This window comes from Equus asinus, chromosome 24 (assembly GCF_041296235.1).
Source record: "Equus asinus isolate D_3611 breed Donkey chromosome 24, EquAss-T2T_v2, whole genome shotgun sequence".
NCBI lineage: Eukaryota > Metazoa > Chordata > Mammalia > Perissodactyla > Equidae > Equus > Equus asinus.
The window spans coordinates 64,682,018-64,695,269 of NC_091813.1; the positions used below are offsets into that span (position 1 = coordinate 64,682,018).

Below are 13,252 nucleotides of genomic sequence, written 5' to 3' on the forward strand. Positions count from 1 at the left end.
ATGGCACCGCTCATCAGGCCATCCTGAGGCAGCGTCCCACATAGCACAACCAGAGGCACTCACAGCTAGAAATACAACTACGTACTGGGGGGATTTGCAGAGAAGAAGAAAAAAAGGAAGATTCTCAGCAGTTGTTAGCTCAGGTGCCTATCTTTAAAATAAATAAATAAATGAAGTCTCATTCTGAGCCAGGCTCCGTGGTCATTACCAAAGTGCCAAAGGAGCTCATGGCAGAAAAAATTAAGAACTTGTGCCTTTAGTTAATTCTCACTCGGCAGGAGAGAGAGAGTAAAGGTTGTTATTTCTGAACAGTGAAGTTCCACGTTACCATGGACAGTCCACTCATTCCTTGGGGGAAATATCATTGAACACCGGTTTTCATTTGTCCAAGGGCCTAAACAGATTTTCTGGATCAACAGTTTTGCTCCTTACATCCTGTCCTCCTATCAAAGAGGCTGAAGGAGCGGGGCTTCAAGTCCTGGGCCAGGAGCTCACAAGTTAAACCATCGGCTTGGGCTCCCCTTGAGGCACCCCCCCAGGTGTGATTCCTATTCTCACTCCACCCCGGGTCACTGATGATGTAACGTTGGGCCATGACACTTGTGTTCCAGAGCTTCTCTGCTTCTCTAGCACCTGAACTCTCCTATCTGAGTTGCATTTTAGTCCCACTCACAGGTTTATTCGCTGTCCAGTCTCCTCTATTATCTCGGAGATGTAGTAGGTGGCTTAGGGTTTCAAGCAAGCAGAGAGTAAAGTAGCAAACCTCTGTGAGCCTCATCTGGGGCACAAGGTAGATAGTGTCCGCCCTGCAGGGTTGTGGGCAGAAAGTGAGATTTACCACAGCTTTATTTATTGAGATGGAATATCTATGTCTGTATCTGTATCTGTATCTACCTGTACATCTGTACACAGAGACCTCAAATTAATTCATAAATAAGTTTTCCTGAAGAACAATTATTAATCTGAGAAAAGCTCAGAAAGAAATGTGGAAATCGAGTGGCTAGAGCCCTGTAGGAAAAGATTGAGGAAGAAGACAGAAGCAAGATGCACATAAAGGGTGTCCATAGCTTTACAAGTAACAGCTCCTGCGAAACATTTGGTTCAGTTCTGAGCAAGCAGGTGGCATAGGTACTTTTTTGTCCAAAAACATTATATACTAGTGTCCCTGGAAAGATGGTAGGACTAACTTGTCTGATGAAAGGAAGGAGGAAATATTAAAATGATGAGACATGAATTGTTATCATTTTACAACATATTCCACATATTTTCAAGTTGCAGTTGTTAAGGAAAAGGAAGAAAACATTCCATCAAGAATGTAATACATTTACTCAGCGATCGTTGAAATGGACAATGGCTTACAAACTTTTTTAGCAGTGCAGTTCCAAGGAGACAAAGGAATATTCCAAAGGAATATTTTGAAAAGGAGACACTCCAAAGAGTTGCCATGATTATAAACAGTGATATGAAATTAGGATTCAAACAATGTTTCCCTAGTCAGTTTATACAATATTTGAGCTTAAGAACACCCTAGAGAACAAACAGCACCAACTCCCTATTTTCTAGGTGAGGAAGCAGTGAAGAGGGGAGGGGGCATCCAAATATCTCCAGAGTCTGACCTGGCCCTGCCAGGTGGCACACCTGGGACAAGAACTCAGAAATCCTGACCTCAGTGCCCTTTTCCCTCCATCTCTGTATCTTAGTTGTCTCAAGGAAGTAATGAATGAGGAGCCAAACATTTACAGAGTTTTGACTTATCCAATAAATATTCAGATGACTTCACTCTCTCCTTTTCCTACGTTCTACAATAGAAACATTGAATGAAGGCAGTGCTGTTTCTCTTTCCAAATTAGGAAGTTGTTTTTCATCTCCACTTAAAGCATGCTGCCCTGGAAGCATGCCCACAGACCCACGACACCCTACAGCCCCCTGCCACATCATCACTCGTGCTTTCTGAAAGGACCTACCCATTGCTTGCATCCAGTTCAAAGAGTCATTCTTGGTACAAATCAGTAGTGGGTGTCCGCGGTGTGAAGATCTCCCGACTCAGGAAGAGTTTCAGTGCCTTCCTGAACCACCGGTAGGAAAAGACATAGATGATGGGGTTGCAGGCTGAGTTGAAGTAAGCAAACCAGATAAAGACATCGAAGACCAGTGGTGGTGTGATAAAGTTAAGGAGGCTGTCAACCATCGTGTCAATGGTGAAGGGAAGCCAGCACAAGAGGTATATGCCCACGGCGATGCCCAGGGTCTTGGCAGCTTTTCTTTCACGTTTAAGAGCCCCAGCCAGGCTTCTGCTCAAGATGTTGATCTGCTGAACTTGCCTGGTAGCAACCATGAAGATCTTCACATACAAGCTGATCATGATGAGGCAGGGGAAAAAGAACATAGGGAAGTTTAACCAGCCCCAAAACTTGTTGAACAGCAGCTGGCAACTGCCCACACAAGGCATCTCTTCCAGCCACTGGCTGAGCCCTCTCTCGACCACATCTGTGTAGAGGAATAAGGCAGTGTAAGCTGTTGGCACCCCCCACCCTGCCAGGATGTACCTGAGGGCCACCCTGACTGTGAACTTGGAGGGGTAGAGCAGAGGCTCACAGATGGCACAGTGGCGGTCAATGGAAATGAAGCAGAGATGGAAGATGGAGGTGAGGCAGAAAAGGGTGTCCAGATAGGTATGCAGGCGGCAGAGGAAGTCTCCGAAGAACCAGCAGCTCTCCACGGAGCGAATGATGCTGAAGGGCAGCACCAGCAGACCCAGCAACAGGTCAGCCAGGGCCAGAGAAAGCAACAAGAGATTGGTGGGAGTGTGAAGTGCCTTGAAGTAGGCCACAGCAAGCACCACAAACAAATTTCCTAGGACTGTAATCAGCATGCCTGCTGCACAAGCCAGGTAGATCACCAACTGGATGCCCAGTGGATGGACCCTCCTGGGGCAAGACCCATTCCCCTTGTAGCAGAACGCTGCAGCGTGTCCTTCAGCACCTCGGTCAAGGACAGAGCTCATCTATGGTTTCTACTCTTCCGCTCTCTGGGAACCAGCCATCTGTTCCATCAAAAAAAAAAAAATTTTTTTTTTTCTTTATCTGCTAAATGATTAGGAAGTGAGACCTAGAGGAGGAACTGAAGGGTGGTTTGGAACCGGGTACGATCTCCCTGGTACTGAATCAAAGGCACCTGAGAGTCAAATGCAGTGCGGGATTCCAGGTCTCATGAGAGTTCCTTCTGCTACTCCTGTTTTGTCTGAAACCCGGACAAACAGTGCTCCTTTCTAGCACTTTTGAAACGAGTGAAGACAAGATCCTTAAGAAAGAGAAGAAGGATGTAAGTTAAATGTTTCCTCAAAGAAAAAGCTGGCTATGTCACAGTAGGTAGCATGCAATTATTGAGAGATTATCTGCTCCCTTTGGATAAGTTACTTGTTGTCGAATGTAAAGTGAGATTTAAATTATGGGTCTAACCAAGTGAAGAATTATTCTAGTCAACAAATCATTGCCTGGGGAAGGAGTAACTTCTGGCTTGTCCCCTCAAGGTTTAAATAACTTGACAATGAAATCAGCAGATTAAGCTTTTTAATTATATGTCAACTCTTCCCAAGCAAAGAATTCGGCACACACATAATTAAAAGAATAGAGAACTGCCCTATTTCAGTTTCGCCTGCTGCACAATTTCTAAAGATAACACCCAGTGTTTATACATCTTGTAAGAACTATCTGATAGGAAAAAGTAGTTTATCTGTCTGAACACTAGTCTATGAAATTTTAAATGAGTTTGAATAAATTAAACTCAAGATTTCTAGGCTACTTACAGACAGAAGAATCAGAATCACTTCTTAAGAAGTCCTTCTTGGCACAGGTGGACATAGGTATGTAGAATCCTGTTCCATCAGCAAAGATGACAGATGTGCCATCAGTTAATGATTTTATACTCCAGATAGAAACTACTCCTCCAGGTGCATGTCATGCAGATGAGTGCTGAAGGAGCGCCAAGGGACCTAATTCGCACTGTTCACAAGTCTTAGTAATTTAAGGCTCCTTCTCAGTACAGGATCATTTATCCTGCCAATTAATTAGAGATGAAAATCAGAGACACTGGATTTAAATAATCTTTTTAAGTTCTGTTTTTAGTGAGTTCCATATATCCCTGCTGCCTTAGGATAATTTGTGTACATTTCTCTCAACATGAGAAATAGTTGAGATTAATCGATCATCAGCCCTTTGGTTTGTGGCCCCTGCATTAGATTCCTCATGGTGTGCTAGTTAAAGGAATCACAGTAGATGAAACAGTTCACCTGGACACAGAAGAGTTAGATTCTTGTTCCTCCACTTCCTAACCATCACTTATTGTCTTCCTCCCTTCATCTCCCCACTTGTGAGAGCATCTACAAGTAGACTCATGTCTGTACCTCACATGGATGTTACTGAGGAAAATAACACATTCAATCATAGTCTGCTTTCTCTGATTCTTGATACCAAGTCTCCAGAAGTTGTAATGCCTTTTTGTGGCCTTGGGGAAATTTTTCCACAATATAAGTGAAACCGATGCTGCAAATGACAGAAATCTAAAGGTGGCAGGGCCTGTGGGAAAAGGTGGGAAGGTCAAAAAAAATGAAAAAGGTTGCCAAGCACCTCCACCTCCTCCAAAGAGCCCAGGCTAAACCCAGTGGAGACTGGTGCAAACCTGCCTTCTTGTATGAAGCCCACGTGGGTGGAAATAGATTTCTGAACTCAATCAGACCAGGAAGGATCCTGCATGACCACATACCAGGACACCCCTTATTTTACAAGTCATAATCCACGTGCAGTCAGCCAGGGAATTCCAGGGCTCTAAAGCTAATCTGATCGAGAATCTGTAAAAAATAGGAACAAATGTCTTACAGCTGGAATAAGCCCTGAAGAATGAAACTCTCAGAAAGGATTTTTGGTTCTGGGATATATTAGATCAAACCTGAATTGCAATGTTCAATCACAAATATATTTGGAGATGGAGAATTTTATGAAGACTGTTTCCAGTTGGGTGATCTCTGTGTCAGAGCTTACCTAACCCTCTGTGCCCAGTTTTCTCATCTGTTAATTGATATAATACAATACCCACACCACAATTTTGTCATGAAGATTAATGAGCTAAAATTCACAAGGTGGTAAGAACCGTTGCTGTCACAGAGAAAGCCAAGTTGGGCAGACAAGAGAGTGAATGGATATCTAGTCCAGATCCTCTGTTAGCCTTCCCAAGTTAGGGCTCTTATCTCCTCTCCCACTGACTTTTAGAAATACATTCCACTTACATAACAAGTAGGAGCAAAAGTAACTGGATTTGGATCTTCTACATTTTATTGTTTACCTGGGATCCATTGATGCTCCATTTCCACAGCTTTCCCGAAAGCGGTTGTGTATTTTAGAAATGGGAAATAAGGGTAAGTGAAATATTAATCAGGTCGTCAAAAGTGTTGTTGAGATTTAGGATTCTATTCTAACAGTTCGTCTTGCTACTCCACAACACTGAAACTCCCGGGCTCGGCTGCAAGACAGGAATGTTAATGCCTTCCAGGTGAAGAGCAGTGTCAGACGCCCTCACAATAAGTTGTAAGTGTTGGTCAAGCAGAGAGAACGGCTACTGGGAGATATTCTACAAAAGGAAAAATCTACCTGAAGTCCCTGCAGGAACCACATCTCCTCCGCGGTGTGTGGGAGAGACAGGCAGTCAGCTCCTAACTAAGAATCGCCTCTGTCCACATTTGCAATCTGAAACAGCAACCACCATTGATGACTAAGGGCAGAGAGAATGAGGATTTTTTTTTAACAGAAAGAATAGTAAAAGCAATTCTCTTAAAGATAAAGCAGCAATTCCCGATCTGTTTAGGGAGGACAAGACTTCTGCTTTTAGTAGCACCTCTGCCATCCAATCAAGATCAGTTCCATGTAGATGTAGAGGGAGACGCTGGTCTGCAGTAGACAAGGCAACGAGCACGGGCTGTACAGAGGACAGACCTGGTCTGCAAGCTTGTGATCCTTGGAAAGCTTGCCCAACCTCTTGGAGGAACAGGGGTTCTAGCCTCGACACTATAGGAAGCGTTAAGAAGATAATAAAATAACTCATACTGCTCATCTGGAACACAGTGGACACAATATCAGTTCATTTCTCCTATCTCTTTTATTTTGTATTCTCTCCGACTTGATGTACCCTATTTTGGATATTTCCTTATTTTGTAAATTTCTTTTTTCATGTTGCTTTTTAAATGGCTCTTGAGGAATCCATGTGTTTAGTGTGCTGATAAACATCATGAATACAGGAACATTTCATCTCCCGCGAGTCTCCCCAGTGCACCTTGCAGAGCCTGCACTGTGCTTTCCTGCGAGTGATTCCTCTCCACTCTCCAAAGACTGGGTCGTGTGTTCCATGCACACCCATCTTTAACACTCTGTATTTCCTTCTTTTGTGGCAGCTCTGGAGCCACTGGGCTGTGGTTTCCTCTCTACTTCCTGTGTCCCCACTAAGCATCACCTTCGTGGGATGAGGGACTGTGCCTTATTTACCAGTACAACCTGTTAAAGAAAGGAACAACAGGCCCAAAATGGAGTCACGTGATATCCAAATATCACAGCTCCTCCTAAGTTTGAACACACCGTTGTATGTTTGGGCAAATTGTATTTTTCATAAGGATTTCATACGATATTAAGGATTATTACTTTACTATCATTTATGACCGGAAATGCCACTATCGAATTTTAGAAACCAAATTCGTTTTCATATTTCCTCCAACATTAATCAATTATAATGAGACTCTGCATTAATTACGATAACCTGAACTTATGAAGCTGGTGGAAGTGTTATTAGCAAAAGCTCACACTGGCACACCCACCACAGGTTTGGAGACTCCTGTTCTAGCCTGTTGTCTATGGACAGTCTTTGCCTGCCTTTGAGAACAATTAGGCCAGAATAGTTCTCAATTCCTCCAAACCAGTCTTTGCAATCATTCACAGAGATTTTACATTTCCAATTAGAAATGTAAATAACATTTAAATGTGATAAAATCTATTAGCGGGGACCAGCCCGGTGGCGTGGCAGTTAAGTTCTGTTTTCATGGCCCAGTGTTAGCCATTTTGGATCCCAGGTTTGGACTTACACACCACTCATCAAGCCATGCTGTGGTAGGCGCCCCATATGTAAAGTAGAGGAAGATGGGCATGGATGCTAGCTCAGGGCTAATATTCCTTAAAAAAAAAAAAGCTCTTGGCATACTTGCTGAATGGAAATAAAAATAAATTTTAATGAAACTCTCATTTGAAAGATCTATTAGTTAATCACTTGTTACCTATTTTAGAAAAACTACCAGATATTTACAATTTTTGTTCCACCCTTAAAAGAATCTGTGAAAAACTCTCTCCTATTAAAGAAATGGCTTTTAAAAATCTTTAAGAGAAAAAAATTAATAGTGATAAGAATTTATTGAATGTTTCTTGTTTACAAAACCCATTGATCCACACAGCGAAAGAGCAGGGATTACTGTTCTTGTCTCACAGATTAGGAAGTGAAGCTAAAGTGGTCGCCCAAGGTCTCTCACTGAATAACTGGTCCAGCTGGGACCTGAGTCTGTCCTGCTCCCCAACCCAGCCCTCTCTATTATGTTATACCTCAAAAGGATGCGAATCTTGAAAAACTGCCTTTCCATCTTCACAACAGTGTCATTCCCTCTTGTCCACAAGTAGCTTCTGCTGATTACCCCAGGTCCTTGTTAACTGGGCAAGAAAGGGAGGAGGGATCAGTGAGCAGAAGCAAGATTGGGTTTTGAAAGCATGGTTTTGAGCTGATGGACTGAGGAGCAAAGGGTAAACACAAGAAGTTATTTGTCCTGAGAACTGGAGGTTCAAATATCGTTTGCGTTCACTGTTATCTCTAAAATAACGGACAGTAAAAAGTAAGCATTTCCTGTTCAGCACAGACTTCAGGGCCAGTCTGGGCTGTGTCCATGAAGTGGATCCCACAATGTGTCCTGAAGTGAGACCACTAGGAGGACCGTCCAGGGGTGCCAGTTCCTGTTCCTACATCTTTTCTTCCATTCTCCTTCCTCTAAACAAGCCCTGTCTGTCATCCCAAAGGCCATTGAAGAGCCCACATGGATCATTTTTATTAGTGTGTGATGAGAGACTGAAGCACCTAACACGGGTTATAGGAAGCCACTTTCTAGCTCAGTAATAATCCAGGAGAGGTAGTATTATATTAATCACCATATTTAGACAGAGTTGTTTAATTTGCATCTCTTCATTCATATGACTATTAAAACCAAAACATTATCATTTGGCAGGGAGGAAACGGTTCCAATCTAGTATTGGAGATTTCAGTCTATTTCAATACCTCCCTCTCACCTGATGGAGAAATCAAGCCTCGTAACCGGGCACACAAGGTGCTTCCAGTCGCCTCCTGACACCCTTGCAGCTTCATCTCCCCACATTGTGCGGCTGACCTGATTCTATCCCCCACACAAATACCCTGCAGTTTCTTTAGCTTGTTGCGTTTCCTGTGATGAATGGTGCTCTGCCAACCTAAGCTGAGAACTGCGTTTCCAGAATCCCTTTGTGGGTGTGATTCCAAGTCAGAGGAACTCTGGGCAGATCTGGAAAGCAGAAATGCAGGTGCAGCATCATTCTGCAGGTGTTTGCAGGCAGACTCAGGGGTGGACAGACAGGGTACCCGCCCACTTCCAGCCTGGCCTCCCTCCTGTCTGCCGACACTACCACCAAACTCCTGGGGAAGGACCCACTGAGGCAGCAGCTGGCCAGAGGCAGCAGTTCACCATAGACTCCTCCACAAGCTCTGACTTTGCAGGCCCACTTCAAGCAGTTGGAAGTTGGTCCTCACTGAACCTGATGACACTTTCCTTTGGCCTAAAAGGCAAGCCGTCTTCTCTGAAGCCCAAGCTGGGCTAAAGTTTCCTTTTCTGTTCTCGCCTAGCTTCCTGCAGTGTAATCAAGTGGCTATAGTGTCTCCTATTAGACCATAAACCCCTTGAGGCCAAGACCCCAGTTTCATTCATCTCTGAAGCACAAGTACTCAGAACAGCACTGACACAGAGTCAATGCTCAGTAAGTGTTTGTTGGACTGAGTGTCTTTCCAGGCAGAGAGCACAGCATCCCTGGCAGTCACCATCCACCTGAGATAACGGCTGCTCTGTGCAACCTGGATGAGTCCTGGGAAGCAGAGCACTGGGTTAGGAATCAGGATGGGATGGTCCACTTTTCCTTGGACCAGCCTGGGAAGAGCATGTGGAGCTGTTTTGAGAAAAGATTGAGCTGATGTTTGTGGAAACCCTTTGTAAATTACAGAAGTCCTCCATTGAGGTCAGGAATGGTTATGACTGCAGCAGAAGCTCCACCTGCTCCTTCACTCCTCCTCTATTGAGCTCTGCTCCTGCTGGGCAAAAGAAAGTGCTGGTCTCCAAAAACGACCACCCCATGTCCTCAGACCCCAGCTCCTTGATATCAGTAATACATTTCATGTTATTCTGAGGATCGAATGAGGAAATGGAGATGTGCTGAATGGATGGCTGCACTTCCTGATCAGTCCCTCAGATTCCACAGTCTAGATGTCTTTGCTGAGTTCCCAACGAGGAAGGCAGGGTCATCATGAAGGCCAATTGTAAGATGCTGCTGCCATCATAAGGGGGTCTACTGTCCCATCAGGCCCTGCAATGAGGTCTAACTTGGCCTGATGCCTGAGCCTGTTCCTTGGATCCTTCGAAAGGAAGGAGTACCTTGGGGCCAGCCCAGTGGCCTAGTGGTTAAGTTCGCAGGTTCAAATCCTGGTCATGAATCTACACACTGCTCATCAAGCCATGCTATGGTGGCATCCCACATACAAAATAGAGGAAGATTGGCACATATGTTAGCTCAGCAACGATCTTCCTCAAGCAAAAAGTGAAAGATTGGCAAAAGATGTTAGCTCAGGGCCAACTTTCCTCACAAAAAAAAAAAAGAAGAGTACCTTAGCCTCTGAATATTGCTTCAGGATGAGGGGCAGAGGCAGTCTGCTCCTGCAGGATTAAATTACTGCAACCAGAAGAGAATAAACCGATACTCTCTCAAACATCTTAAAATCCAAGTTTGATTTCAAATACTGTCCTGTGATAATGTAAGTTCCTGAAACATCTCAGGACTTGTACATACTGTATTCAAGTTATCAAATTACAAGTACTGACCTTGAGAAGCTATAAATGTTCAACAGAACACGCAGATCAAGAGGGTATTGGGAATTCCTAACTGAATCAGAGATGTTATTAAACGTGTTTTGAAGTAACCAATAGTTTCCCAATAGATAGACTGGATCAAGGGTAGTTCCAAAAAACCAAAAGTGTCCATAAAAGCATTTAGGATCTATATATGTGAACATCAGAAACCCTAGGATTAGATGTCCTACCCAGAGGTGTGACGTCCTTTGGTCAGGTCAGAGAACAGAGGGAGTTTGTCACCAAATATTCTGATGTTACTACAAGAATTACTGTAATAAAATACTCTTAACATTAAAACCTATGGTAATCGTAGCAGGTTTTCTCTTTGCAATCTACCAGTGCCTTAAGGTTCTTGTTGTGAAAAGCAATCTTACTTCCTGCAAAAATAGGCAAAGATTGATGAATGAATTACTCCAGCCACGTGTAAACAGATTCTAAGTTTGTGAGTATATTCTACTGGGCTGGAAGAGTCCTTCTATGGAACATCCCTACTTAAAAATTTCCCAATCTGCCCATACACAGAATAGTGAACAACATTTCTACATGGCCAAACCTTTTATAAAACACTTGCTCTATTGAGGCCTTGGGAAAGGGAAGAGAAGACCTCAGGTCCATCCTCAGGAAGTTCACATATGAGCGTGAAGCTCATTCTGACTGCTGCAAAGACTTCTGAGTCAGTGAGTCATTTTCCACTGTGTGCCTCTGCTGGCCTGTCCCCAAGTTCCCCAGCACAACGTTGTGCACATGTGACCAAAGCCCATTAGAACAGGGATTAAATTCAGTTCAATTTCTTCTGTACAAACAAGCTCTTTCCTTCATCTTCCCTCTCAAGGACAGGAGCCCCTATTATCCAACATCCTTTGTTATACCGTGAATTTGAGTGGCTCTCTCCCATTTTCCTCAAAGTTTCTGTGTTTTAGTTATCCAGTGAATGTGTTCAGAGATTTTTATGGGAGAAGCACCATGCTCAGTCTTGGTGAGTAATTAGTGTGTGCACACACACTTGAAAAGATGGACACACCACCTATATGTACACACAAGCCAAGTGTATGAATAGATCAAAACTATATACTGAGAGAAAGAATATATTTCCAAACTCTTTATCCGTCCATCTCATTTAATAAGACAGTCCAATTTAATCAAAATATTGCAAACCTCACATTAATTCTTTTAGACAAGAAGTTTAAGTCAGACCAATTAAATTGGAAGTAATTCTAGTTGTGTGCTTCCTTCTCCACTTCATGTCACTCACATGCTCCGTAACTCAGGCCCCAGTGTTGCCAAGCTCCCTCCCACTCCTCTAAGATGCAACAACAATCTCAAGAAAGATTTAGATCAACTCAGTTCAACATGGCTGTCAATGAGTGTGAGGATTGACTGTCTCCTCTTATGATGTTTACAAGAAAAAAAGAAGAGCCCTATTTGATTTAAGCCAAAGAAATGAAATTCTAAGTCTCTAATTTTGGAAATTTGGGATTTAGCAAGCCTTCAGAGAGAGTTTCTTTTTATTGGAGGTGCCTTCCCCAGAACCCCAGAAATTGGCCACAGTGGTAGCTTTGGCATACCCAGAAGACTGGATCTAGTGCTCCTACTTAGGCATCTGTTACCCCAACTGGAAGAATATACTGATCTCATTCCTCCATGTCCCTATCTTTGGGTGGAAAGAGCATCCAAGATTCCCTATCAGGAAAGAATCTTAGAGAATGGACAGCATTGCCTAAGCATGTGCAGGAAACAGGCTCAGCGTGGAAGAGTCAGGGCAGAAGACCCTTCCTGAGACAATCACTCTTAATGCCCTGCGAAACCAAGGATAAAACATGCCATATATAATGGGATTGAAAGTAGAATTGAAATAACCCAGCCAGAGGAAGACATTGTACAAATCTTCAGGAGTTGTAAAATTGATGAAAGGGTCTGTGATTGTCAAGACAAAAAAGGGCAGCCAGCATAACACAAACACTCCCACGACTATGCCTAAAGTCTTGGTGGCCTTGCTTTCCTTTTTGGATGCTGCCTTCATTTTGCTTTCTGACCTAACCTGTTTCATCAGGGGACCTGTGCCAATTTGCTTAGCATGCTTCTGGGCTACCGTGAAAATGTATATGTAAATCCCCATCATTACAGTTCCAGGGAGAAAGAAGGCTATAAAGGAGGCCAGCACTCCCCAGAGTTTGTTAAATATCAACACACACAAACCTGTGCAGTCAATGGCTGCAACAAAATCTTCTGCACCAATTACGTTTAATTCTGAGAAAACCAGGCCAAGGGCAAAAAAGATTGGAATAGACCAACTGATGAATAGAAAGACCTCTATGACAGGGATGGTGATTTTGGTGACATAATGCAAAGGGTCACAGACAGCATAGTAGCGGTCCACGGAGATGAAGCAGAGGTGAAAAATGGAGGTGGTACAGAGCATGATGTCGCAGCAGCTGTGGACTTTGCAGAAGAGATCCCCAAAGTACCAGCAGGATTCGATGGACCTGATCATGCTGAAGGGCATGACCACGCAGCTCAGCAGAAAGTCAGTGGTGGCCATGGAGAGGATCAGGAAGTTGGTCGGGGAGTGGAGCTGCTTGAAGTGGGCAATGGAAATGATCACAACCAGGTTGCCCAGCATGGTCATTACTATAGCACCAATCATGACAACGTACATGGCACAGACACTCAGCACAGACCTCACATTTCTAGGGCAAGAATTGTTAACCAAAGCAAAGCAAAACTGTACTTCTTGGGTATTCCCAATGTCAGGTGAATTCATCTTCTTTCTCCCATGGGTGCTGTGAGCCTTTTACAAAAGTACTGTTTCTCTCTCCTTTCTGTGAAAGAAAGAGGAAAAATAATAAAAATGGTTGGCAGCGCAACTTTTCAGAGTGGCCCAGCTAGCTGTATTTCCAATCCCAGGTTAAACTTCCTGGGGTCAGCCAGGTGGCATAGTGGTTAAGTTCACCCGCTCACTTTGGTGGCCCCTGGGTTTGCGGGTTTGGATCCGGGGTGTGGACCTTCATGCTGCCCGTCAAGCCATGCTATGGT

General features: G+C 43.7%; 2 protein-coding genes across 2 annotated transcripts; both read right to left on the reverse strand.

Moving 5' to 3' along the window:
* Nucleotides 1-1,990: 1,990 nt before the first annotated feature.
* TAAR5 (trace amine associated receptor 5) lies at nucleotides 1,991-3,004 on the reverse strand. The gene has a single exon (XM_014856166.1). The coding sequence runs from the start codon at nucleotides 3,002-3,004 to the stop codon at nucleotides 1,991-1,993; it is 1,014 nt and encodes a 337-aa protein (XP_014711652.1).
* An 8,932-nt stretch (nucleotides 3,005-11,936) lies between these two features.
* Nucleotides 11,937-12,980, reverse strand: LOC106840591 (trace amine-associated receptor 4). Its single transcript, XM_014856165.2, has one exon. The coding sequence runs from the start codon at nucleotides 12,978-12,980 to the stop codon at nucleotides 11,937-11,939; it is 1,044 nt and encodes a 347-aa protein (XP_014711651.1).
* Nucleotides 12,981-13,252: the final 272 nt, after the last annotated feature.

Coding starts and splice junctions, on each gene's coding strand:
- TAAR5 (XM_014856166.1), bottom strand. CDS start 3,004: ATGAGCTCTGTCCTTGACCGAGGTGCTGAAGGACACGCTGCAGCGTTC.
- LOC106840591 (XM_014856165.2), bottom strand. CDS start 12,980: ATGAATTCACCTGACATTGGGAATACCCAAGAAGTACAGTTTTGCTTT.